The 12,855-nt window shown below is 52.6% G+C and overlaps 6 protein-coding genes across 6 annotated transcripts; 2 read left to right on the top strand and 4 right to left on the bottom strand.

The window, feature by feature from the left end:
• Positions 1-154: 154 nt before the first annotated feature.
• LMH87_006294 (uncharacterized protein) lies at positions 155-1,120 on the bottom strand (the record flags this gene model as incomplete). The annotated part of the gene is made up of 1 exon (XM_056204160.1): positions 155-1,120. One exon carries the CDS (start codon positions 1,118-1,120, stop codon positions 155-157), a length of 966 nt encoding a protein of 321 aa, XP_056059545.1.
• A 706-nt stretch (positions 1,121-1,826) lies between these two features.
• Positions 1,827-3,373, bottom strand: LMH87_006293 (uncharacterized protein; the record flags this gene model as incomplete). The annotated part of the gene is made up of 2 exons (XM_056204159.1): positions 1,827-2,717; positions 2,780-3,373. The coding sequence occupies 2 exons, from the start codon at positions 3,371-3,373 to the stop codon at positions 1,827-1,829; spliced, it is 1,485 nt and encodes a 494-aa protein (XP_056059544.1).
• Positions 3,374-4,336: 963 nt separating this feature from the next.
• Positions 4,337-6,216, top strand: LMH87_006292 (uncharacterized protein; the record flags this gene model as incomplete). Its single annotated transcript, XM_056204158.1, has 4 exons — positions 4,337-4,406; positions 4,492-5,717; positions 5,789-5,893; positions 5,968-6,216. The coding sequence occupies 4 exons, from the start codon at positions 4,337-4,339 to the stop codon at positions 6,214-6,216; spliced, it is 1,650 nt and encodes a 549-aa protein (XP_056059543.1).
• Positions 6,217-8,509: 2,293 nt separating this feature from the next.
• On the bottom strand, positions 8,510-10,051 carry LMH87_006291 (uncharacterized protein; the record flags this gene model as incomplete). The annotated part of the gene is made up of 1 exon (XM_056204156.1): positions 8,510-10,051. One exon carries the CDS (start codon positions 10,049-10,051, stop codon positions 8,510-8,512), a length of 1,542 nt encoding a protein of 513 aa, XP_056059542.1.
• A 78-nt stretch (positions 10,052-10,129) lies between these two features.
• LMH87_006290 (uncharacterized protein) lies at positions 10,130-10,622 on the bottom strand (the record flags this gene model as incomplete). Its single annotated transcript, XM_056204155.1, has 3 exons — positions 10,130-10,234; positions 10,299-10,412; positions 10,563-10,622. 3 exons carry the CDS (start codon positions 10,620-10,622, stop codon positions 10,130-10,132), a joined length of 279 nt encoding a protein of 92 aa, XP_056059541.1.
• A 1,661-nt stretch (positions 10,623-12,283) lies between these two features.
• On the top strand, positions 12,284-12,781 carry LMH87_006289 (uncharacterized protein; the record flags this gene model as incomplete). Its single annotated transcript, XM_056204154.1, has 1 exon — positions 12,284-12,781. One exon carries the CDS (start codon positions 12,284-12,286, stop codon positions 12,779-12,781), a length of 498 nt encoding a protein of 165 aa, XP_056059540.1.
• Positions 12,782-12,855: the final 74 nt, after the last annotated feature.

Raw genomic sequence — 12,855 nt, 5'->3', positions numbered from 1 at the left:
TTAGTTTGTAATCTTTCCTTTGCTCACGGTGCTTCCGTGCTTCCCTCGTTAGGGTATCGTACACCACAATCAAAACAGCTAATCATGCCCAAACAAAACCGTGTACATGTGGAAACCATTTCTTCCATGTGAGCCTCGAACATCCAGAACAGGCTCAAAAACCAAGTATTGAGGACAACTCGCCTTTTGGGTGCAACCAGACACCTGGACCCACGATGGGCCTCATGTTTCGAAACCCTAGAAACTTCTTAACTCTCTCCGGCTGGTTCTCAATAAACTTGCGATCCACTGTCATAGCATGCGCCTCCTCCGGCGTCAAGGACGAACTTATCACCATGCAGCTTAGAATCCGCCTCTTGTCCGCCTGCGTCTTGTTCTCACCACCGCGATGAACAATGCGACCACCTAGAAGCAAGCAGTCACCAGCTTTCAGCTCGATCTGCTCAACTTCTTCCTCGGGATACTGCCAAATATTCGCAAGGTCCGTGACGGAGAGATACTCCGCATCCTGGCTGCCGCGGACCACCCCCGTGGCGCCATTTTCGCAGGTCGTGTCCGTCGTGGCGATTAGGAAATTGAGGTAGTACTCTGCGTACTTGTCTCGCGGCATGCTCCAAAATGGCCACCACCCGCCGCCGTCAGAGTGCAGCGGCTGCGCTTTGCTGCCCGGCCCGAGCTCAATCATCTGCGCGGCGGACAGCCAGTAGTCGCCCGTCTGCGGCGTGAGAACTTGACTGCAAATGGCGTGCAGCGCGTCATGATTGACCAGTTCATCCCGCCACGTCGCACTCTGGGTGAGTAGATCGCCGAGGCGTTTTGTGTTGGCGCCATACAAGGCATCGCGCGCCTCACTGTCGAGGGGGATGGCGCCGGAGGCCTCGACGGCCGCGTTGCCAGGCGACGTGGCGGCGAGAGCGAGGTCGAGTTCGGCGTTGAGCTGCGCAGTTTGCTTGGGAGAGATAAACGACTGCAAAACTACACAGCCATCTGAGCGAAGGGCCTTGGCAACTTCGGCAGAGGGAGTGTTCGGTTTGAGGCGATGAAAGCAGGCGCGATGTGATGAGCCCATACACAGGGCTTTGGCACACGGCCGCATTTTAGTTGCGCCTCTAGCAAGCATGTTGTGAAAAAATTGCTCTTGAAAGAAGAGGATCTTGAAATGCAAGACGAAGGAGAAGAGAAAATAAGTAAGAAATTGGTAGAAAAAGACTGTTGAAAGTTGATGCCTGATGCCGCACTCGGTGACGGGATGATGCGCAACTCCGAGGCTAGTCCGGCCACGACAAATTCCAGTCAGATGTACGACAAGTCGTGGTGCTGCCACTGAGGTAAATTGCTGAGATAGAGAAACACGATAATAAAAGAGGAGAAGATAAACATCGCCAATTGTTTTTTTGTTTTAACCTTGCTGCCGCATGCAAATTGTCAGGTCAAATAAACAAGACTTATTATAGGTACAGTTCTCGAGGGTTAAAGCCTGGGGCATCTCTGTCGACTTGGCGCGAGGCGCAGTCTGCCGATCCCCAAACTCATATGTCGCCGAGCAGAAATCCTTTGTCACCGGTTTTCCAAGATGCCTCAATCATGTAATGAGCAATACTGGGTAAATCCTGAGCAATGCACCGAGCTTCCCAATTGCAGACCGGTGCACAACGCTGCCCTCAAGATTGCGGATCCATTTCCAGAAAGCACACAAAAGCATCTAGGGCTGATCATATGAATTAGATATAACAATTGAGTTGTTTTTAAGCTACGCAAAGGCAGGAGAATTTTAACGTAGTTGCAGCGTATCAAAGCAAGACAATCTGCTGTCCATTACTTCTACACTAAACGTAGCCGGTAAGAAGACCGTTGATCGCCGTCGCAAACGACATTGATTCCTTCTGCAAGCGCTCTTCAGTAAGAACAAACGACTCCGGCAGAAAGTCGCCGACGCCTTGTCCCAGAATCATCTTGGCAACGGCTTCTCCGCTCGACCAGCAGAGAGGCATGCCGTAGCCATTGAAGCCAGCTGCAATCCACTCGCCACCGTCCCCTCCGCGATTTGTCGCACTGATTGGCAGTTTTCCTATTAGTGGCAGCCGGTCGCCGGTGAAGCCCATGATGCCGGACCAAATCTTTCGCACTTCATGCTCGCTGGTATCCTCCCAGCCCTTGGTGTAGCACTTGGGCAACTTGGTCGCGAGGTTTTCCTCACACGGCGCACCCACGACTGAGTCGTCGCTGACGAAAATCTCATTGATCTTGGCCTTCTCACCGCCAATAAACACATCACCAGAGTTTGGGTTCTGGTTGGAGTAGTACAGACCGAGCTCAATCACTTTGGTTTCGGGGTCGAAGTCGCCGCCGCCAACCCTGCTCCAAGTGATTTCACGTCCGTGATTTCCGAATGCTGAGGGTGGCTTTTGTGTCGACATGGTACCGCGAAGCGGATAGATCTTTCCGCGAAGGCCAGGCAAGAGGTGGCCGGAATAACCGTTTGTAGCATGAAGAATTTTGGCTGCACGAACGGCACCGCGAGCCGTCGTCAAGACGTACGGATGTGTGGTGTTGCTTGGGTCATACGTAATCTCTGTCACTGGGGTGTTGGTCTCAATGGAGAGCCGGGATGTATATTGCTCTTTGAGCTGGGCCCAAATTCTGGTTATCAATCGGTACGGCCAAAAAGCGCCATTTGGAAAGAGAATGGCCCCCGATTTTGCTTTGAAGTTGTACTTCTGAGGCGGCGCTTGTTAGCAGATATGCAAAATAGAACGAGCGAAACTATTCGTAAACTCACTTCCGCGAGCTCTTCAGCAGTCAATATTTGAGTCTTTCCGGCCTCCTCTGTGACGTACTGCTCATACAGCTTGAATCCCTCCTTCTCATCGTTGAATGACTGATCGTCATCAAAGGCAATGACATCCAAGGTTCTTCGCACGACACTCGCCTCTCTGAACTCGTCAGACGAGTTCGCCAGCGAGTGCATCCTCTCAAGTGTTCTGTTTGCAAATCGTGCAATCTTTACAGCCTGTTCCTGACCGAATTCATCAACGAGATGCTTGAAGTGACCAGGGACAAAATTTGTGAGAAGGCCTCCATTTCGACCAGTGGCTCCGCTGGTCAGCTTTCGCGCCTCAAAGACAGTCACTGTGGATGCAGCAGAAGGCGTGCTGTCAAGAAGCGTCTTGGCCATGCTGCATCCTGTGACGCCGGAGCCGATGATGGCGTAATCGGTTGTCTTGGGCAGTTGAGCAGACTGCGTCTCGGACATTGACGGGTGCGGAGGGAGCTGCCAGAACGCCGTTGTGGGATTGGCACGGGGAAGCTGGGGATCGGCAAGTGCCTGAGCATACAGCTCCTCCATGAGGTTGGCAGAGATTGGGGCTGCCATGGTTGACGGACGACCGGAGTCAAGATGGCTGGTGTTAAGCGTAGTGCGGTAGCAAGAGCCGGAATTGTGGCTGACGCTAAATAAGTATCAGTGGCGAACAAGGGTGCTGATGTGTTGGCTGGTCTTTTGGTCCTTTGAGTTGCGGCTCATGTCTGACACCTTATATAGGTTGATAAGCTCGGATGGAAGGAATCGCGATGGCACCTCGGTCGCCGTGGAACCCGGAAGTCCAAAGAATGCGTGGATCCGTTGAGCTGCGGCGTATTAGTTGCCGCTGGTTAGCCTCTCCATTGAAAGTGGTCGACTGCCCCCTCTCGATACATAAAGCGGGTGCTTTACCGGCGATATCTACGGACCATCATTGGCTGAATTTCGCCTCATACGATCACCAAGAAATGGACGAAACCTCCAAAATCACCAGGTACTCCCCAGCTTCCCACTAAACCGGCTACATCCGCCCGCTGTAAGTGGTTGCGCTGGTCCTTCGCACGGCGCCACCCAGCCGGCACCTTTCCAGCGCTGCGATTGGCTGTCATGTTAGCGCCTGCCAGGGTTCACGTTTCTGTGACCGATAAGGCAGCCAAGTTTGCGGGGGAAATGCCCCCCAAGTGGAGGCGCCGGCCACGAGTCAGCTAATCAGCCAGGGCTGGAGAAGCATGCAACAGGCGTAATCGTCAAGGTTCTCCGCACGAGTGGTTGTGGCATCTATTATCGGCTGAATGAATGGGTGGAGGACAGTGTGCGATTGCGATGCGACGTGCCGACGTGATTTCTCACTTATATACGATCTCTCGTCGCCGTCAAGAGGGTAGCACTCGACAATCGTGCGGGTGTCCTCCTAAGCCACTTCTGCTCAACTCCCGCTCTCACTTCTTTTCTTCTTCTTCCATAGTGTTATCCATCCACTCTCCCTGAAAGTGCGACAGTCAACAGAAAAAGTCGCCAGCCGCGTCATCGTCCATTATGACTCGGCCAACCGAGAATCACGACGACCCGTCATTTTGGGCGCCCGGAACATTGACTTTAGAAGACTGTAAGTAGCTAATATTATGTCGGTGCTACATCGCGACAATTCCCCCGTATTGCAGCGTTCAACTGATAGCTAATCTATCTACAAGTACAATCCGCATCCGAGAATGTCATTCTGCACCCAACCCCGTCATCGGATCCAAACGATCCACTGAACTGGACACCTTGGCGCAAAACCGTCAACTTTACGCTCGTCTGCTTCTACGTCTTCATGACCTTTGTCCAGCTCGACGTCGGCTTCACTTCGTGGGACCAGTACCAAGACGAGCTTGGCTTCTCCGTCGACTTTCTCAACGCATCGGCCGCCATCAACTATGCCGGTCTCGCCGTGGGCTGTATATTTCTTGTCCCATTTGTGCACAAATATGGCCGCCGCCCCATGTACATCTTCAGCACTCTGCTGCAGTTGGTATCTTGTGTGTGGCTGGCCGCGACGCGCACGCGCGGCGACATGATTGGCAGCAATCTTCTCTCTGGCATCAGTGGTGCCATCAGTGAGACCATTGTGCAAGTTACCATTGCAGATTTATTCTTCGTGCATCACCACGGAGCCATGAATGGCTGGTATCTGTTTGCCACTTTCACAGGCGCATACCTGGGCCCTGTGGCGTCCGGGTATATCGTGAACAGTCAAGGCTGGCGTTGGGTCTGGTGGTGGTGCGTCATCTTGTTTGCCGTCAACTTGGTGTTGATTATTCTCTTTTTTGATGAGTCCAAGTATATCAGCATCCTCCAAGGTCAATCAGGTCCTCGCTCCATCGCAGTCGCTGAAAGTCACGAGCCCGGAAAGGTTCGTAATTCGGGCGATGAACTTTATAAAGTCGAGACTGGTATGGAAACGGTAGACTCTACAACAAAAGGGGCTAGTTCCGTCAGCGTTCGTATCGATCCAACCATTCCCCTCAAGACTCGTCGCCAGCGTCTTGCCTTGGTCACAAAAACCGACGGTTCAATGGCCAAGGACTTTTACTATCCTCTGGTGTTGCTGTTTAGGTTCCCCGCGATTACCTTTATTGCTTTAACCTATGGCAGCCTACTGGCATGGTTCGCTGTCACGACGTCGGTGCAGGCGACGTATCTATTCGGGCCACCATACAACTTCTCTGCCGCAGGTGTTGGGTTAATGAATGTCGCTCCGTTCATCGGTACGATTTTCGGCATCGGGGTTGGCGGGTACTTGAACGATAAGTCAATAATATGGCTCGCGAGGCGAAATGGAGGTATCTACGAGCCCGAGATGCGTCTTTGGATGTCGATACCCATGGCCTTTGTGACACCGGCCGGCATTCTCATGTTCGGATTGGGACTGTACTATGTAAGTTTATCATACTCATTGTTCGCCGGTATTTCATAGAGGACGTTGAACTGATTCTTGTTTTTGTTTAGGAAGCACCTTGGCCGTTGTTGGCTGTCGGTTTCGGCGTTTTTGGCTTCGGTCTTGTCGTCGCTGGTGACATTGGGCTATCGTATGCCATGGATTGCTACCATGATGTAAGTGTCACGACTGAACTAGGGCATCCCAAAACAATCCTAAGAATATGTCGCAAATGCTAACACTGTGTCAGGTTATCGGAAACGCCTTGGTTGGTGTTGTTTTCACACGAAACGCCATTTCGGTGCTTGTTCTCTTCGCTCTTACCCCCTGGATCAACGCCGTGGGGCTACGAAATCTCCATATCATGATTTCCGTAATTTGCTGTGTCCTGATGTTGCTGCCCGTGGCACTGATTATATGGGGAAAGAAAGCCAGAATTGCAACGGCGGCGCGGTACAGAAAGATGGCTCACAGACAGCCAACACATCGTGACAGTTGACATTAGTATTATTATTTTCCATATTTGCAACATAATTCATGTAATACAAGAAAATGTATCAGTCCAGTACATGTCTCTTCTGCCCTCATGATCTCTGGCAGTCCAAAACGCAACGAGAGATGCTTGTTGCTCCGTGCGGCAGTACTGTGAAAAGTTGATGAGGCGCTGTGACTTTTCTAATGCGTCGCGTCTTTCAGCATGGCCTTTTAGCTCAAAACATGCGACCAAATGAGGAAGATCAGCAAATGGAACCGCACGGCCTGTGAGCTCCATGATTGTATCAAGCTCCCCCAAGATACCGTTGGCCATTGCGAGCGGCACTCTGTCTTCAGTCCCGTACGGATAGCGCAGTCGATGCAAAATTATCAGTGCTGAAAGACGCAGGACTTTGTGTTGTGCTATCATCGTCGTGACCTCATGTGGTGTGAAGTTTTCGGCCAAGTGAATTTCCGACACTGTCGGCCTACACTCCTCCAAAATTGCCCGGAGACTACAACGTCTCTCCTCAAGAGCTGCATCTATGCATAGGTACTCTTCGCGTCGCATGGATCGAAACTGTTGAGCCACTTGACATATATCGTAAAAATGCGTGAAGATAGGCGCAGAGACTCCGGTGAATCGGTCTACCAGCTGGTCAAATGTGCCCGGGTTGATTCTAATAGTTGGCAGCTGGCAGCTGATGACACACTCCTCAATTTCTGTCCCAAGAAGGCACAGGAAGAATGCGGCGCCATCACCACTCAATCGCTCAAGTAGTAACTGATCTTTTTCGTACATGCAATTGACCAAGCCCAGAATATATTTGCATACCGGCAGACAGCTTGAATGATGCAGTGTAAATGTGGAAATAGCCACGCCCATTATCAGCATCATGGACAAGTCGGTATCGGAGTGGATGCTTGAGACGCGAAGTGACGCGATTGCAGCGGCCGCTCTTCGGTACCCAATGCTTTGTCCTTGCGCAACTTGTTGGAGGCTCTCATTATCGGTAAGGTGAGAAGCACATGCAATGAAGGCGTCCTTGACATGCGGCATCTCAGCGTTGAGATGGTCGACAAATGACTGGAGGTGACGGTCGCGGAAGCTGGGACCGATTAAGTATTTGTCGACACTGATTCCCTTGTGCAGCATGGCATCCAGGAAGTGCAATTCCAACTGGTTCAATTCGGGGAAAAGCGTCATCCTCGGTGGGATAATACGATTGAGATCATGCTGCTGATGCAACAGCGAAATCTGGAGGGCTGAGGACTGGCTGGGAACAGAAGTATACGGTGATATGTCGCGGGATGGTGTTGCGCTGGCTTCTCTTTTCGATATGATAGCAGGTGATGTGGTGCCCACATCAGTGCGCCTCAGTGACATCCGGTTGCCCGCGGGGGACGCTCTCTTTCTGCCAATCCTGGCGACGGGGCGATTGGACTCGCACACTCGTCCCAAGCGTGAGCACCTTTCACATGATTTCATGCCAATTTGCTCGTCAGGCCAACGGCAGCGTTCTTTGACCGCATGGCAACGATCGCAGGGTCGGGGTCTTGGTGGTGGGCCGAAGACACTGCGTGAAGGGGACGAAGGCGATTGCGATGACGACTCGATCATACTCTCAGATGACATATCTCCATTCCGACATATGCGTAGACATTCTGATGCTGCGGGTGAACATCCAGGACGTGGGGATGGCCATCGGTCGCAAATGATGCTGATAATGAGACCGGTTGGTCGCGGGGACGTGGAGCAGCCATCAATAAACTCCGTTGAGACAAGCCTGAATGAAAGATTGTGTGGCTTATCACATGATGCAGAACGTCTAACTAGTTATCAGTACGGCGTGTTTACAGTGGGCTTGAAGCTAAAGCAAGATTGCCATTTATAGGAGACCACACTAACCTGCTTTGTCCACCTGGCCAGCAATGCGTGGCTTTTACATCACAGCAGCGGCGTTTCCCAACTCTGCTAAAAATGCATTGACGCGCGAGTGTAGGGTTCCCAAAAAGTGTCTTCGGGTTTGACGTCGCGTCGCCATGTGTCCATGGCCGAGCGAGCAAGCAAGCAAGCTGGAGCTGTTTCATGGGGGCGATCTAGAGGCTGAACCGGAAGGTAAATCAAATGTTTCAATTTTATAAATAACAAAAACTTTTCATCAATCTGAGTCTAATACTAATAGGTACGTGTTGAAGTGGACCTTTTTGGATAACAGTGGTTGTTGGAACCGCAAAGCAAGAAAATCGAGAGGAGCCGGAAGAGATGAAGAAAAAGGGTGCAGCATGGCAAACTAGCATGGTGTCCTTTTTCATCTCTATACCTTGTCGCCGGTCTTCTCTGCAACCATGTCGACATACGTGAGCACCTTGAGCCTGCGACGATACATGTTCTCGATGCTTTCCCTCCGGCGAACCTCGCCCAGGTTGTGTCCGGTAATCAAAATCAGCATGATGAAGGTCTCAATCACGCTGGGGGGGACGTTGCACAGCAACTGGCCGGTGACGGTCCAGCGCATGGCACTCGCGCCAATGATCAAGCCAATGATGAGGACAACATCCGCCATGACGACAAGCTCGTGCGAGAAAAAGGCACCCATACGCTCCGACAGACGCGAGCTCAGCGATAGGCTCACCCCGGCCACCTTTGACGCCGGGTCGGCAACCGCAATCTCGCCCATTACCGCCATGTCGGAGAAGCTCGCCTCCTCAAAGGCATCGTCCTCGTAGCGGGCCAGCTCGTGCTGGAGATTGCGCAGCACAAAGCCATCGTTGAGGCCGATGAGGCCCGCGTAGGTGCCGATGAGCAGCCACCAATTGGAGTTGAAGCCCATGGCCGGTCCGATGGCCACCCACACGATAATGACAGCAATCAGGATGCCCACGCCCGTCAACGTACCCACAAAGTCGGCATAGTAAAAGATGGCGCGCTGCAGGTGGCTCATCTTCGGGGCAGGCACCTCGATGACTTTGTTGGGCGTGTCATCGCCCGTGAGCTGCCGCAGCCGCAGCTCCACGGCCGAGTCGGCCTCGAACAGCAGGTTCAGCCACCGGTTGGTGAAGAGGGCGTGGCGCTCGCGAATGTTGGCCAGGAATGCAAAGATGAGAACCATGAGCGCCGACGTCGCCGAGTTGATGTACAGCTGCCAGCGGTCGCTCCAGCCGCAGTAGTGACCGAAGCCGAGCCAGACAAAGATGCCCACCCAGTACAGGCAAAGGGTGACAAAGTGGCCCATAATGTCCGACGCCCGAGTCGACACCCGTCCCAGCCAGCTCTCTTGCGGCAGGCCCGCCTCGACCAGCGTTTGCTGGAACCTCTGCTCGAGCTCGATCGTGGCCTCGACATTGTCCCGCGCTAGGCCATCGCCCCGGGCTTGGACGGTACGGAGCATGCGCTGGTGGCTGGCGCTGCGCGATCGCAATGTCGCTGTTAGCCGAATCATCTTGTCGTAGCCGTTGAGCTGCTGACGCACGAGCAGAGAGTCAAAGAGGTAGCTCAGGATGGCCTGGATGTCCGAAATCATGACTGCCCATGAGTCTGCCTCGCCATACTTGATGCCCACCAGGGCCCAAGTCAAGAGACCGGCCACGATAAACAGGAACACGGGCTCGGAGCCGGATGCCCACACCACCCAGTCCAGCCAACGATCGAGACGCCCGTCCTTTTGCTTATCCACATAGCCGGTAACGTTGTGCACCGAGCTGCTGTCCTTGGAGTAGACTTCGGTGATCTCGGCGACGGCTAACTTGTCGTTGCCCGAATCGCCGCTAGGAAGGCGAGCAACAATTTGGGTTGGAGCGGCATCTGCAATCGGGCCCTTCTTGCCAGGGGCCGCAAGCCAGTCGTAGAATCTACCCATGTTGACTGAAATGCGTCTTGGCACCTTTTCTTTTCCTTTCTTCTGTTTTCTTCTCCTTTTTTTCTTCGCAGCGTGGCTCTACTGTCTTTGACTCGGTCGTGGGCTTCTTAGGCTGGGCACAACGCGACTCGGATGCCGGAGCAGGCTGGGGCAAAGAAGGTGGTTTTGTTCATCGAAATGGAGCTGCAGAAGAACGTCTTAGAACTCGACTCTATTTGTTTTGTCTCGCGGAGGCCTGCATGTATACCTGACTCTTATGGGGGCCAGAGTTCTTCCGGGGGTGGGAAGATTGCTGTGCCGATGTGTGCACGACGAAGCGAGAGATTGAAGTTCGCCAGCGTTTTAGTATAGCAGCTTCTGGCTGCTATCAGTAACAACGTTTTGTGAGTAGTATTGAGTGAAGGCGTTGGAAGATGGACGTGATTGCAAGAATGACCGCAAAGTTGGTGTAAGTGAAAAGATATAAACAGGGCCGCCGCTACCATCAGAGAGTGCTATATATTATATGTACCAGTAGGATCAATGGACCAGGGTAACAATTTCCCTCTCTAAACTGTGGAAACCGCTGCATCTGACGAGTCTGGCTGCGCTGCAAATTTTCCTCGTGCCATAATTTTCACCGACTTGTCTAGCCCATCGAGCCATGGTCTGTTGTAAAGCACCACCGGCTACGCGGCACCGTCGAGTATGCCCCTGCCAACCGCTTTTCTTTGTTTTGCCCCATAAGCACACAGGAAAACTGGCGGAGACAGTCCGCAAAAGGGAATGAACCGTCGAGAGGGTATAAAAATCGCTCACTGAAGAGCGTGGCTGTGCCAGAGACGACGACAAAAAAGAAGGCTAGGCAGGACCAGAACCTGGTCTCTTTCGGCCAATCTTGTTTTGCGGATCGCTGGGGCAAATTTTACTGCTAGCCGATAGGCACGTCACAATATTGTCAGTATCATCGTTTTTTAATGGTCTGACTCCTCGTTGACTGGCCTCGCTTCCCAGACCGGGGCCACCCAAGGGTCTCGGCTCGGAAGCCAGCCGTTGGTATCCACTTGGTGCTGGCTGGCAGAGAAGCTGCTCACTTACTGAGTACAGCAGGCTGCAAGCTGCTGTAGACAAGAGTCGAAGTTGCATTGGATAACGTTCAGTTGAATTGGCTGTGGTTGCGGGCCAAGGTGGTTGTACTTCCTACTTCGAATACTTTGCGATCTGATACCAGTGTCAGAGGTACGTCCCCATAGTGTGAAATGACGGAAGTATGTAACCAGGCACGCTGCTAAATTCATGTAGGCGCTAAACCGCAATAACGCTCAACGGGATTGGCTCTTTCTGTGCCACGTCTAAGCAGAGGCTGTTCAGCGGTGGCCGATGCATTGTCGAATCCACGGGATTTCGCATACTGTGTACTGAAGTTCCAGCTGCAAATGGGACATCTGGGTAAATGAAAATGACGCTTCAGACCCGGAATCAGTTACCCTATCGATGTGTTTTTACGAATATGTATGCTACATGACTGCAGGGGGGGGGGGGGCAGCTCAGTGGAGACACAGTCTTGCCCTATGAGTCTGCACCACGCATTCGCCCTGATTTAGCAGGCCTGGCGCGATACAGTAGGAAGTTTGTTTCAATAACAGATTGCCATTCAAAGTTCAACCCTTTCATGAAAGCAACAACCCATTCTGGTTCAGGCGAGTCGGGGCTGGTTGGCTCGTGGCTATAAACGCTGGACCAGGCCACGACCTTTCAATTCCGGGGTATATTTGAGCTCGACATAACGATAAGTTTGCAAAAGGGACGTATTCTAGGCTATGACCGGTTTCGGTCTGCAGTGTCGATAATAAGCATCTAACTATGCATCACGGCCACCTATTCATGCCAGATCCTGGGTGGGGCAGCGTCTGCGCATGCATTATTCGACAATGATTGGTTGTCAGGGGTAAGAGAGGGGACTTGGCATCTTTTTATGTTACTTTAGAGTATGTGATATGCAAATAACGGCATGTGCTTCCACGACCCGCGGCTGGAGAGGTCGGGGGATTACGATCCCCGTCTCGGTTAGTGCTTCATCGCCGCTCGGCCTCGGCATCGTGGCCACGGCGATCAGCCGACCGGCAGTCGCCGTTCTTCTGCCACGGCCTCGTCTTGTATATATGTGTTGACAGAATTCCGAACTGCCCCCAAACATTCCATTTCATTTCGACTTTATCGAAACCCTAGTCTACATCTCCGCAGCACCTCACAATGTCCTCTCTCTCGACCCTCTTTGGCCTGTCCGCCACGGGCGACGAGCCCAAGTTCATGATCGCCGAGTACCTCATTGCCAACATCCTCATCTCGCATACGCTATCCTCTACCCGTGGCCTCAAATGGCTGTGGCGCATCGACAATCACGTCTCCCCGCGCACTGACCTTGAAAAGTCTGGCCCGCGTGCTGTTCTCGAAGGCAGACTTGCTCAGAGCCAGCTCGACATGCTGAGGCGCAACGAGTCCGCGCACGCCAACTCGATGGAGCATTTTCCCGTCTTCGCCGCAGCCCTGATACTCGCCAAGATTGCAGGCCTGCCCGCGGCAGACATGAATTACGTCGGCTTGACGTATACTCTCACCCGAGTCGCCTTTGTGGCCAACTACCTTCTAAGCACCACGCTGCTTGGGGCATCGCTGAGACCGGTCCTGTGGTGGACGGCACACGTAGCTTGCCTGAAACTTATCTGGAGAGCCGGGAAAGCTTTCAATTAGACTTGCAAAGATGATTATGGCTTGTTAATTACATAGCTCATTCGATATAAAATTTGAGAACATGTTGATGTGGA

Source organism: Akanthomyces muscarius, chromosome 1 (genome assembly GCF_028009165.1).
Source record: "Akanthomyces muscarius strain Ve6 chromosome 1, whole genome shotgun sequence".
Lineage (NCBI taxonomy): Eukaryota > Fungi > Ascomycota > Sordariomycetes > Hypocreales > Cordycipitaceae > Akanthomyces > Akanthomyces muscarius.
The sequence above is the reverse complement of the archived record's forward strand: the minus strand, read 5'-3'. Positions and strand labels throughout refer to the sequence as shown.